The sequence below is a fragment of the Bubalus kerabau genome, chromosome 6, assembly GCF_029407905.1.
Source record: "Bubalus kerabau isolate K-KA32 ecotype Philippines breed swamp buffalo chromosome 6, PCC_UOA_SB_1v2, whole genome shotgun sequence".
Lineage (NCBI taxonomy): Eukaryota > Metazoa > Chordata > Mammalia > Artiodactyla > Bovidae > Bubalus > Bubalus kerabau.
The window spans coordinates 99,648,117-99,662,419 of record NC_073629.1 but is presented as its reverse complement, the minus strand read 5'-3'; the positions used below and the strand labels follow the sequence as shown (position 1 = coordinate 99,662,419).

Here is a 14,303-nt window from a genome sequence, read left to right as displayed (position 1 = left end):
CAGGCAGGATTCTAAAGGAATTCTGAAGCAAAGATTGGTACTGGGCCTTTAAGAGACACTGGCAGAAGTGTGGAGAGGTTTCCCACCAATCCTGAAGGGGATTCCCACGTCCCCCTAGTCCCTTGTCTTGTTCAGACTTCCTGGACCATTTTAGGGCAGTGTATCTTAAAGCCTAGAAGGTACCATTGGATCTCCAGGGCCTTCCTTTCGTCTCTTGGTTTTGTGACTTCAGCATCAGTAATACTCCCCACCTCAGCCTGTTTCTTGAGTATAAAGTCTTCAGGAGAAATGTTCCCAGGGTAGATTATCTCATACCACAAAATTCAAATGTCCAGTTTTTGCTCTCCCAACTTTGTAAAGCTAATGATAGGCTCAACTTCTTTGTGCTATTACCTCCCTTGCGTGCATGCATGTGCTAAGTCGCTTCAGTCGTGTCCGACTCTTTGTGACCCCATGGATTGTAGCCTGCCAGGCTCCTCTGTCCACGGGATTCTCCAGGAAAGAATACTAGAGTGGGTTGCCATGTTCTTCTCCAGGGGATCTTCCCGACCCAGGGATTGAATCCACGTCTCTTAAGTCTCCTGTGTTGCCAAGTGTGTTCTTTACCACTAGCACCACCCAGGAAGCCCCATTACCTCCCTTACTCTTAGTAAAACCTTATAAAAGCAGCCTTTCCCTGAAAGCCTCTGTGTCTCCCAGTCCCAGAGCTCTGATTTGTCTCATATTCATCTTGTAAAGGACAAGAGCTGTAAAACACCCTCATGCTAGAGTTCAGGAGAACCCTTTCAGGGTTCTCCTTCTCCAGGTTCTGCAGGTCCCGGCTCTAGTAGTTAATTTGCTTTCCAAAAAAGATGTGATATTTTGTCCCAACTCCTGTGCTGGACACTTTGCAACCTTTGGGCAATCTGTTTCTGCTGGAGGAAGTGGAGACAAGGAAAGAATCTGGATTTGTGTACCGTCTGCCTCCTGGAGCTGCTGTTGTCAGCTTCCTAAGCCAAGACAGCCAAGGGCTGCAGGGAGTGAGCCCCGGGCTCCCTTTTGCTCACTGTTTGTGGTTAGTTTCGCAAATGAAGAGAACCTTCCCCAGCTTTGGTGATTTTCCTCTAATGTTGTCTTTTGTTTCCTCTGCTTGACTCTACAGATCCCAAGTCCAACTTCATGTATAGGTTCATGACTTCAAGCATTGGTATGTATGTGCAAATGAAGGAGGTGACCCACTCTTTCTTGAAGCCCCATCTGTATAGTAGAGCTTGCCAAGAAAACTCAAATTAGACTTCAAAAGCATTGAGAATATGGTAGATCTATACTAGGAGTTTTCTAGGGGGAAGGTCAAGAGGAAGTCCTAACGTCAGCACAGTGCAACTTCCTAGGAACCCTCCTTGTCAATTTCTCTGCCAAAGTCTCATTTGCAAGACAGCCTGTCTGTAAATCTGTCCCATCTCTTGTCTTTAAAACTGCAGCCTTACCATCCACATTATTTATTTTATTCTTTCTTCTCTCTTGTTTTCTCGGATCTTTCCTTTTCTTTTTGGAGGTTCTGTATTTCCATATGCAAATCAGTAAAGTTTTGCTTCAAACTGCAGTTTGAAAATATTCCATGCTTAATTACAAATTCCAAGCTTAATTACAAATTAAGCTTTTTAGTTATATAATTGGCATTTATGTTAGACAAGGAAGTAATTAAATGAAAGAATATAGGTTTTGGATTCAGAGCTACTTGAATTTGAATCCTGCCCTTCCCCTATCCCCACTAACTAGTTGAGTGATCTTGGAGAAGTCATCTAATTTCTCTAAGCCTCTGTTTCCTCATCTTTGAAAATAAAGATGAGAATAACATCTCTGGGCTATTGTGAGGATTGAATGAAACACATATTTTCATTTTAGCCACTTTAATGTAATGGCTGGCATTGTATCAGTGTTGGAGCATGCATCTATCGCAAGCCTGGCATGTTATAAGCACTCAATGAATGATGGCAATTATATATTAATAAACTTTAAGGTTCTTTTAAAGCCAAATCTTTACCTCTCTGGTAACAGAAGATTATGGGCCTCAGGTTTGACGAGTCTTTTCACTTTGTATCACTTACAGGTGTGAAGCACAGACTAACACTGAAGGAGAGGGTAGCCGAAGACAGACTTAAACCTCTTATCTAGTTGCTTGTGAATTTTGTGTCAGCGAAATTTCAGACAGCAGTTTATGGATTGGTTTTGAATAGATAGGAGATAAATATTTGTTGTGCCTTTACTGGGACCAAGCTAGGCGCCTTATGTATATGCCTTCATTTAATCTGCACAGGGACCCAGTAAAGTAGGTATTTATTATCACAATTTCGCATTGAGAAAACCAAACTCCAGGGAGGTTACATAACTTAATTACTACCAGGTAGTAACTGGTGATTTCAGGATTAGCATGCTTATCCAGCTTCAAAACTCAGGATCTTTCTTACAGTGCTAAATACATCCATCCCAGGTGTAAGCATCAAAACTCACTCCATCCTTAATGTACGAGCACTACTTTGACATTCCACTATGTCACCAGTGTGCACCAACAGTCGCTCCATGATGTCTATGTTCCTCAGCTGTCCTTCCCCATCTCACCTAATAAAATGGCATGTGGTTTTGTGCCTTTAATTTCTCAAGGAAAAGGACTAGTGAATTTGGATGGACCCAAATGGTCTCAGCACCGTCGTCTACTAACTCCTGGATTCCATTTTAATACCTTGAAATCGTTTGTCAAGGTGATGGCTCAATCTGTGAACATCATGCTGGTAAGTGAAGGGATGAAAGTGCTCTGGCGTGTTGCAAAACGCTACAGCGAATGTATCAGATATCTGTTTAGTGGGTAGTGAAAGTCAAATGAGGATGATTTCTAGAAATTACCCAATGTACAAGTACCCACCAAGCAATGAGAGTCCATGTAAGCCTTTGCTATCGTTCTTTGGATGATAAAAGAAGATGAAGGTCTGGTCATCCATCTTAGGTATATTTTGAGATCTTATGGCAATAAACCAAGTACCAAGTGGTAAGACTCAGATAATAAGTGCTGTGGTGACAAGTAAGGAAACTAGAAGCAGCTATAATAGCTCTGGGGGACTCAAATTTACTATGAAATATGAGCTGGACTTGAATATATGGATAATATGGATCAGGGCATTTTAGGCACAATGAGTTAGCAGGAGTAAAAGTTTGAAGGTTGGAATAGACTTGCCTGAAGGCCATAAAGGACCTAGAAAGAATCCTCTTGCAGGTAGTGGAGTATCATTAGGAGCTGACCTGTGCTTGGCCAAAGGGGCAGAAGGATGTTGCAGAATATTCCTGTGGGTGGTCCCTGATTTATAAATGAGTTCTAGTCCAAAATTCCACTTGTACATGGCATATTTTTGATTTTTAAATTGTACACACTTGAAAATAAGACAAGTAATTCATTAATACAGTTTCATTATAATGCTTCAAACACCACAAACAGAGCCAAAGTTGCCCTCCACCTACATCTGCAAACCCATCCCTTTCCCAAGAGAGAACCACTGTTACTACCTGGTTGGCTGGGTCCTCAGCCAAGCTCACAAAAGCGGATTTAACCTGAAATTGACTGGGATTGTGACTAAAATGTTCGTTGTGCTTTCTCAAGGCAGAAACCTAGAAGTACAGGCTAGAGAGGGCATGCTTTCCAAGTCTGGTGCTGTGCAGTTTTATGCACAGTTGCAAATCAGCCTGTGGTGATATTTGAGTTTATCAACAGTTTGATGAACCATTTCTATCTTTCTTGCTTCTCAGTTGCATATTTTCCCAAGACTCCTCTTACAGCTCCTCCCCTGCTTTGTTGCAAAGTGTCTCTGGAGAGCCTCTTTTGATCTCATTTCTTCTAGATCCCCCTTTTTTTGGTATTCCTGTAGGTTTCATTTTATTTTATTTATTTTTATAGAATTCTCATTGAAATATAATTGATTAACAATATTGTATTAGCAAACTCACTTTTTGTACTCAGTAAACCTTACATAATCCTCAGCCATGTCCGACTCTTTGCAGCCGCCTGGACTGTAGCCCACCAGGCTTCTCTGTCCATGGACTTTTCCAGGTAAGAATCCTGGAAAGGGTTGCCATTTCCTACTCCAGTGAATCTTCCCACCCCAGGGATCAAACCTGTGTCTCTTGCATCTCCTGCATTGGCAGGTGGATTCTTTACCACTAGTGCCACCTGGGAAGCCCTCAGGATGAAAGCAACTGACTAAACAATTCACACTTGGGTAAAAGATTTTTTTCAATTTCTTTGCCTTTTTTTCTGTGGCCTCCAAATCCTTAGCACCCAGCTGTAGGCATGGGTGCTCAACAAATATAGCTTGATCTAAACTTAGAACATGTAGATTTATTTGTATTTTTTACACAAAGAATGCTTATTATGATGAATGCATTTTCAGCAGGGAACTTTGTGACAGTTTAAGGCACAAAACGTCTTGGGAGTGGAAGTGGGTCATTTGGGGGCGGAAGTAGAGTGGACACAGGCAGTGCTTGGCTGAGAGCCACCTCCCAGCAGCCGCTCCTATTCACTGCTTATCTCTGTTCCCCACTTCTACATCAAAAAAAAGTTATTTTTAATTCCAAGTTTATTTTTAAGGGTAGCTATAGTGGTTGAGAGTAGTGATAGGTGGGGTATCTAGCAATCTGGGGACTGAAGAAGGAGGAAGCCCTGGGGAGAACCCTTGTAATTATGGGTTTGTGTGAGATTATCTGTTTTACTGGAACCCTGATCTGTTCTAAAACAAGAGTTGTGATAATAATTGGAAGGCCAAAAATACTTACCTCAGCCATTTACCAGATACCTGGATTGTTCCATGCTTTTTCTCATTTAGTTGGGTGCGTTTTTCCCTTCCTCATGCCAAGTAAGCACTTGGCTTATTTATGTGAAAATTAGTAAACAGAAATCTCATTTAAAATGGAGTCAGGAAGCCAGAAGGGGAGCTCTCACGTCCTACCACTAAAGGTCAACTGCAGATCCAATCGGAAGAAACCTACCTTTGCATGTCCAACAGGAAGAAGGTTACTACTTTACTATCCAGCAAAAGAAAAGAAGAATTTCTCCTTACCCATAACAGCCCGGTTAATGAGACTAATACAACTTGGACAATGAAAAACCACTGCACTCTAATCTCCCAGTTTCCTTCAACCGACTCTTTGTTTATAACAGCTCCCCCAAGTCCTCCTTCTCCTCTATAACTGTTCCTGTCCTTTTTTCTCCTGACTTGCCCAGGTGACTCACTGGTAAAGAATCCACCTACAATGCAAGAGATGCAGGAGACTCGGGTTTGATCCCTGAAGTCAGGAAGATCCCCTGGAGGAGGAAATGGCAACCCACTCCAGTATTCTTGCCTGGGAAATCTCATGGACAGAGGAGCCTGGTGGGCTCCAGTCCATGGGGTCACAAAGAGTTGGACACAACTGAGCACGCATGCACCGTGATTGCATGTCCTGAACTTCAATTCTTTGCTGTGCCTAAATAAACCCATTTTACTGGTGAAATAAGGGGCAGCTATTTCAGGTTAACATTTACTTATATGACCTTTGACCCCTGCTAAGTCAGAATTGTCTCTGTCACATGGTAAGAGAAGTGTCAGGGAGGAACTTTCAGATAAAAGCATTTTGATGATGATGATGATGTTGATCTTGACCTCCTGTGCCAGGATAAGTGGGAGAAGATTTGTGGCTCTCAGAATACACTTCTGGAAATCTATGAGCACATCAACTTGATGACCCTGGACGTACTCATGAAATGTATTTTCAGCTGGGAAACCAACTGCCAAACAGACAGGTCAGTTACAGGAGGGGAAAACAAAAAACCTCATTTGCATTATCTGAGCCATTTATTGACATATTATCTCCACTCCCTCTTCTAGCTCCCATGATTATTATGTAAAAGCAACACGTGATGGCAGCAATATCCTTATGCAACGCATGTTCAATTACTTTTATCACTATGACCTAATTTTCAAATTAAGTCCTATGGGCCACCGATTGCGGAAGGTAAACAAGATATTGCATCAGCATACAGGTATTTCTTGAGTTTGGATTGTCCAAGTCTATACACTGTCTCAGTTGTATTCTGTCTCTCTAGAGGAACAGGTCTCAGTGTGAAAAGGGAAAGAATTCTTGTTCTTAATGGAGCTTTTATAGGAACATGGCTCAAATGAAACAATTTCTATAGAAGAGTTTGCTGTATCCACAGTAATAGTCTTATCTGAATTTTTCTATATAGGTGAAAGTGAAAGTCACTCAGTTGTGTCCAACTCTTTGTGACCTCATGGACTATACAGTCCATGGAATTCTCCAGGCCAGAATACTGGAGTGGGTAGCCTTTCCCTTCTCCAGGGGATCTTCCCAACTCAGGGATTGTACCCAGGTCTCCCACATTGCAGGCGGATTCTTTACCAGCTGAGCCACAAGAGAAGCCCTTTCTATATATTACACCATTTTTATTATATTATATGCAGTTTTTATTAATACAAATATAACATAGCAAGTGGGCACTTAACATTTTATAGCGTACCTGGCATGGCTTTTTGCATAGTGATTGTCATAGTAATGACAAGCTAAAAATATTCAGGCAACATAGGAATAAATGGAGGAACAGAGTAAACATGGACATACATTAAAAATAAAAGGACCCCCTGGGGGACTGTTCAATGGGTATAAAGTAGTTAGGCAAGATGAATAAGTTCTAAAGATCTGCTGTACAACATAGTACCTATAGTGAACAACATTGTGCTTTAGGTAGATCTTGTTAAGTATTCTTACCCCAATAAAAAAATAAAATAAAAGAAGCTTCATTCGAAAATAAATAGTTTTAGCAAAACATAAACAAAAGTTGAAATCGATTAAGTTTTTAAGCAATTCAACACTACTTTTCATGAACACCAAAACAGAGAATATTTATCAGGCCATTCATTAATCCTTCCTCAGCTCCACCACTGAGTAGCAGTATGACTTTGGGCAAGTTACTGTTCTGTCTCAGGGTTATCTGTAAAATGAAGATAAAAAAAACCTATCTCATTGTTTTGTGATGATGATTAAATATGTTAATATATGTAAAGCACTTAAGACAGGCCCTGGAACTGAATAAATGTTAAATATAAAATACATTTGTTCCAAGAAACTTGCAAGACACACCTACACATGCATACATATGGAGACACATATATATAGATATTGTAAGGACATACAGATAAGCAGATTAGAAATCATCTAAGACACAAATGAGCTTTCGGTATAACAGTAGTTATCAAACCTGTTTGTATCATGGCCCACACCAAAAATATTAATATTTAAATATTAGAGGAAACAGGAGTGGATTTGTAGGCATCTACACAGAACTTAGTGAAAACAATTATTCACATTCTCTTGCTATTGCCTATTTATGATGAAAAAACAAAATGCAGAACATTAGGGGGAAATTAAATGTTAAATTTCTTATCTGTCCTTGCTATTCTTTGGAACTCTGCATTCAGATGCTTATATCTTTCCTTTTCTCCTTTGCTTTTCACTTCTCTTCTTTTCACAGCTATTTGTAAGGCCTCCCCAGACAGCCATTTTGCTTTTTGCATTTCTTTTCCATGGGGATGGTCTTGATCCCTGTCTCCTGTACAATGTCACCAACCTCAGTCCATAGTTCATCAGGCACTCTGTCTATCAGATCTAGTCCCTTAAATCTATTTCTCACTTCCACTGTATAATCATAAGGGATTTTATTTAGGTCATACCTGAATGGTCTAGTGGTTTTCCCTACTTTCTTCAATTTAAGTCTGAATTTGGCAATAAGGAGCTCATGATCTGAGCCACAGTCAGCTCCTGGTCTTGTTTTTGCTGACTGTATAGAGCTTCTCCATCTTTGGCTGCAAAGAATATAATCAATCTGATTTCGGTGTTGACCATCTGGTGATGTCCATGTGTAGAGTCTTCTCTTGTGTTGTTGGAAGAGGGTGTTTGCTATGACCAGTGCATTCTCTTGGCAAAACTCTATTAGCCTTTGTCCTGCTTAATTCTGTATTCCAAGGCCAAATTTGCCTGTTACTCCAGGTGTTTCTTGACTTCCTACTTTTGCATTCCAGTCCCCTATAATGAAAAGGACATCTTTTTTGGGTGTTAGTTCTAAAAGTCTTGTAGGTCTTCATAGAACTGTTCAACTTCAGCTTCTTCAGCGTTACTGGTTGGGGCATAGACTTGGATTACTGTGATATTGAATGGTTTGCCTTGGAAACGAACAGAGATCATTCTGTCTTTTTTGAGATTGCATCCAAGTACTGCATTTTGGACTCTTTTGTTGAACATGATGGCTACTCCATTTCTTTTGAGGGATTCCTGCCCACAGTAGTAGATGTAATGGTCATCAGAGTTAAATTCACCCATTCCAGTCCATTTTAGTTCACTGATTCCTAGAATGTCAACGTTCACTCTTGCCATCTCCTGTTTGACCACTTCCAATTTGCCTTGATTCATGGACCTAACATTCCAGGTTCCTATGCAATATTGCTCTTTACAGCATTGGACCTTGCTTCTATCACCAGTCACATCCACAGCTGGGTATTCTTTTTGCTTTGGCTCCATCCCTTCATTCTTTCTGGAGTTATTTCTCCACTGATCTCCAGTAGCATATTGAGTACCTACCGACCTGGGGAGTTCCTCTTTCAGTGTCCTATCTTTTTGCCTTTTCATACTGTTCATGGGGTTCTCAAGGCAAGAATACTGAAGGGGTTTGCCATTCCCTTCTCCAGTGGACCACATTCTGTCAGACCTCTCCACCATGACCCGTCCATCTTGGGTGGCCCCACATGGCATGGCTTAGTTTCATTGAGTTAGACAAGGCTGTGGTCCATATGATCAGATTGACTAGTTTTCTGTGATTATAGTTTCAGTGTGTCTGCCCTCTGATGCCCTCTCGCAACACCTACCATCTTACTTGGGTTTCTCTTACCTTGGACGTGGGGTATCTCCTCACGGCTGCTCCAGCAAAGCGCAGCCTCTGCTCCTTACCTTTGACGAGCTCGCCCCTCCTGACCAAGAATGTGGAGTAGCCCCTCTCAGCCCCCCAGGGCCCATGCAGCCACTGCTCCTTGAATGAGGGGTTGCTCCTCTCAGCCGCAGCCTCTGACCTCGGACATGGGTAGCTCCTCTCAGCCGCTGCCCCTGACTTCGGACATGGGGTAGCTCCTCTTGGCTGCTCCTGCCCCGTCACAGCCTGGCGCTCTCGGTCGCCGCCCCTGACCTTGGGCTTGAGGTAGCTCCTCTCGGCATGCTTCTGCACGGTCCATCACAGCCACCGTACCCCATGGAAAAGAAATGCAAAAAAGCAAAATGGCTGTCTGGGGAGGCCTTACTAATAGCTGTGAAAAGAAGAGAAGCAGAAAGCAAAGGAGAAAAGGAAAGATATAAGCATCTGAATGCAGAGTTCCAAAGAATAGCAATGAGAGATCAGAAAGCCTTCCTCAGTGATCAATGCAAAGAAATACAGGAAAACAACAGAATGGGAAAGACTAGAGAGCTCTTCAAGAAAATTAGAGATACCAAGGGAACATTTCATGCAAAGATGGGCTCGATAAAGGACAGAAATGGTATGGGCCTAAAGAAGCAGAAGATATTAAGACGAGATGGCAAGAATATACAGAAGAACTGTACAAAAAAAAAAAATCTTCACAACCCAGATAATCATGATGGTGTGATCACTCACCTAGAGCCAGACATCCTGGAATGTGATGTCAAGTGGATCTTAGAAAGCATCACTACGAACAAAGCTAGTGGAGGTGATGGAATTCCAGTGGAGCTATTTCAAGTCCTGGAAGATTATGCTGTGAAAGTGCTGCACTCAATATGCCAGCAAATTTGGAAAACTCAACAGTGGCCACAGGACTGGAAAAGATCAGTTTTCATTCCAATCCCAAAGAAAGGCAATGCCAAAGAATGCTCAAACTACCACACACTTGCACTCATCTCACACGCTAGTAAAGTAATGCTTAAAATTCTCCAAGCCAGGCTTCAGCAATACATGAACCACGAACTTCCTGATGTTCAAGCTCGTTTTAGAAAAAGCAGAGGAACCAGAGATCAAATTGCCAACATCCGCTGGATCTGTGAAAAAGCAAGAGAGTTCCAGAAAAACATCTATTTCTGCTTTATTGACTATGCCAAAGCCTTTGACTGTGTGGATCACAATAAACTGTGGAAAATTCTGAAAGAGATAGGAATACCAGACCACCTGACCTGCCTCTTGAGAAACCTGTATGCAGGTCAGGAAGCAATAGTTAGAACTGGACATGGAACAACAGACTGGCTCCAAATAGGAAAAGGAGTACATCAAGGCTGTATATTGTCACCCTGCTTCTTTAACTTCTATGCAGAGTACATCACGAGAAACGCTGGGCTGGATGACACACAAGCTGGAATCAAGATTGCTGGGAGAAATATCAATAACCTCAGATATGCAGATGACACCACCCTTATGGCAGAAAGTGAAGAGGAACTAAAAAGCCTCTTGATAAAAGTGAAAGTGGAGAGTGAAAAAGTTGGCTTAAAGCTCAAAATTCAGAAAATGAAGATCATGGCATCTGGTCCCATCCCTTCATGGGAAATAGATGGGGAAACAGTGAAAACAGTGTCAGACTTTATTTTTTGGGCTCCAAAATCACTGCAGATGGTGCTTGCAGCCATGAAGTTAAAAGATGCTTACACCTTGGAAAGAAAGTTATGACCAACCTAGAAAGCATATTCAAAAACAGAGACATCACTGTGCCAACAAAGGTCTGTCTAGTCAAGGCTATAGTTTTTCCAGTGGTCATGTATGCATGTGAGAGTTGGACTGTGAAGAAAGCTGAGTGCCGAAGAATTGATGCTTTTGAACTGTGGTGTTGGAGAAGACTCTTGAGAGTCCCTTGGACTGCAAGGAGATCCAACCAGTCCATCCTAAAGGAGATCAGTCCTGGGTATTCATTGGAAGGACTGATGCTGAAGCTGAAACTCCAATACTTTGGCCACCTCATACGAAGAGTTGACTCATTGGAAAAGATCCTGATGCTGGGAGGGATTGGGAGCAGGAGGAGAAGGGGACAACAGAGGATGAGATGGCTGGATGGCATCACCGACTCGATGGACATGAGTTTGGGTAAACTCCAGGAGTTGGTGATGGACAGGGAGGCCTGGCGTGCTGCGATTCATGGGGTTGCAAAGAATTGGACATGACTGAGTGACTGAACTGAACTGAACTGAAATGTTAAATTGGTGAAAAATAAAAACTTTTCAAAATTTTCCATTAGTCAAATTTATTTATATTTTCTTTTACTGCATCTAGATTTTGAGCAATAGTCAAAAACCTTCCCCTATTCCAGAATACCTCAATTATGGCACTAATGACATTTGCTGTTGCTGCTAAGTCGCTTCAGTCGTGTCCGACTCTGCGTGACCCCATAGACGGCAGCCCACCAGGCTCCCCCGTCCTTGGGATTCTCCAGGCAAGAACACTGGAGTGGGTTGCCATTTCCTTCTCCAATGCATGAAAGCGAAAAAATAAAGTGAAGTCGCTCAGTCGTGTCTGACTCTTAGCGACCCCATGCACTGCAGCCCACCAGGCTCCTCCATCCATGGGATTTTCCAGGCAAGAGTACTGGAGTGGGGTGCCATTGCCTTCTCCATGGGGCTAGCTAAATCTTTGTTATCCAGACAGTGAGGAGCTGTCCAGTGCATTGTAGGATGTTTAGCTGTTTCCCTGATATAAACCCACTTGATGATAGTAAGACTCTTGACAGAGGTGCTTTAATATTTCCAAATGATTATCCAATTGTCCTATCACCATTTATTAAAAAGTTCCATCTTTTCCAGTCAGTTTGAGGTAACCACTTTTATCATATTCTAATGTACTTGGACCTATTTCTTCATATGTACTTGGATCTATTTCTTCACTTTCTTTTCTATCCATTGGTCTATCTATTTGTGTGGTAAATCACACTGAATCAATTAAAGAGACTTTGTAGTATTTTTTTAATTAATAAGGTATTTTTCAGGGGGTTTTAGGCTTATAGAAAAATTAAGCAGAAAGCACAGAGTTCCCATATATTGCTGCTTCTTCACCACCCCCTATATACATACTTTCCCTTATTAACATCTTGTATAAGTATGGTGTATTTCTTATAATGGGTGAGCCATTATTATTTTACATGCTGCTGCTGCTAAGTCACTTCAGTTGTGTCCGACTCTGTGCGACCCCATAGATGGTAGCCCACCAGGCTCCCCTGTCCCTGGGATTCTCCAGGCAAGAACACTGGAGTGCATTGCCATTTCCTTCTCCAATGCATGAAAGTGAAAAGTGAAAGTGAAGTCGCTCAGTCGTGTCCAACACTTAGCATGGACTGTAGCCTACCAGGCTCCTCCATCCATGGGATTTTCCAGGCAAGAGTACTGGAGTGGGGTGCCATTGCCCTCTCCAAATTATTTTACATACATATTTATTTATTTTATTTATTTATTTTTGGCTGCACTGAGTCTTCACTGCTGCACATGGGCTTTCTCTAGTTGTGGCCAGCAGGGGCTACTCTCTACTTGTGCTTCGTGGGCTTCTCATTGCAGTGGCTTCTCTTGTTGAGAAACACAAGATCTAAGCACATGGGCTTCAGTAGTTGTGGCTGGTGGTCTCCAGGGCACAGGGTCAGTGGTTGTGCTACATGGGCTTAGTTGGCCTCTGGCATGTGGGATTTTTCTGGACCAGTGGTGTCCCCTGTGTTGCAAGGCAGATTCTTAACCACTGGGCCACCAGGGAAGCCCTCTTGAGCCATTATTATTAACTAAAGTCCATAGTGTAGGGTTCACTCTTTATGTGTACACTCTCTGGATTTTGACAAATATGTAATGATATGTTTCCACCATTACAGTATCATACAGCATAGTTTCACTGCCCTTAAAACTCCCCTGTGCTCCACCTACTTAGCCCTCCTTCCTTTGTGCCACACCCCTGGCAACCACTAATTTTTTTACTGTCTCTATACTTTGGCCTCTTCCATGTCATTAACTGGAATCATACTATATGTAACCTTTTTAGATTGGTTTTTTTCACTTAGCAATATGCATCTAAAGTTCTTCCATGTATTTTCATGGCTTGATAGTGCATTTATTTTTATTGTTCAATTCTATTTTATTGTATAAGGGCTTCCCTTGTGGCTCAGCTGGTAAAGAATCCACCTCTAATGCAGGAGACCTGAGTTCGATCCCTGGGTTAGGAAGATCCCTGGAGCAGGGAAAGGCTACCCACTCCAGTATTCTGGCCTGGAGAATTCCATGGACTGTGAAGTCCATGGGGTGGCAAAGAGTCAGACACAACTGAGCGACTTTCACTTTCACTTGTGAGTGTATCACAGTTTGTTTACCAATTGAAGGCAAACAATAGTTTGCTTAGTTGCTTTCAAAAACCAAAGTTTCGACAATTTTGAATAAAGTCTCTATAAACATTTGTGCACAGGTTTTTGTATGAACTTAAGTTTTCAGCTCCTTTGGGTAAATACCGAGGAGGATGATTAGAGATGGCATGGTAAGGATAAGTTTAGTTTTGTAAGAATCCACCAAATTATCCTCCAAAATGTTCCCTTTATTGTAATGTCTTTATTTGGTTTTGATACCCACCGGGGTTCTTGGTCTTCCCCAGCCAATAGAAATTGACTGGAAGCCAGACAAGAAATTCAGTCAAGCCTTCATTGGGGCTCCAGGAGGATAACCGAAACAAGTAACAGGCTCCCTTGTTTGGTCCCCAAGGCGGGTGGCTGAGCTTGTTTCTTACGTGGGGTGACAATAGGAGCGTGTCCAGGGGTCTGGCTGGAAGGGTGGTTTAGGTGGTTTGCCCATCCTTTGTGTTGTTGAGTGCAGGGCACCCTGCGGAACACCCTGCTTTTGCTTCGACACCCAGTTTTTGCTCCAGGTCCTTCAGAAACAGCAGATGGGTTTTGGTTTTGGTTTGTCTATTTTATATCTTTTGGTCTAGAGTTTGCCCTAACTGTACATGCACACAATAATTTTTAGTCCCATATAGTTTCTTTGTATACTGTAGCTTGAGAAGAGATGTGTCCAGGTACAAGCTTTTCAGCACTGCAACAAAGGGTCCCAGATTCCAGGCCTGTCTCAGTTTAGGAGTGAAAATAATGGCTGGTCTCATAAAATTAGTCAGGAAGTACTCCCTCTGCTTCTATTTTTCTGGAAGAGATTGTAGAGAATTGGCAGGATTTCTTTCCTAAATGTTTGGTAGAAATCACCAAGGAAATCAACCAAGTCTGGTCCATTCTGGTTTG

General features: G+C 42.1%; 1 protein-coding gene across 1 annotated transcript in view; it reads left to right on the top strand.

Moving 5' to 3' along the window:
• Positions 1-14,303, top strand: part of LOC129655492 (cytochrome P450 4X1) — a 49,671-nt gene that overhangs the window by 22,069 nt on the left and 13,299 nt on the right. The window contains exons 3-6 of the mRNA XM_055585973.1: positions 1,142-1,186; positions 2,641-2,768; positions 5,676-5,803; positions 5,889-6,043. Coding sequence (XP_055441948.1) covers positions 1,142-1,186; positions 2,641-2,768; positions 5,676-5,803; positions 5,889-6,043 — 456 coding nt within the window. The remainder of the gene's footprint in view (positions 1-1,141; positions 1,187-2,640; positions 2,769-5,675; positions 5,804-5,888; positions 6,044-14,303) is intronic.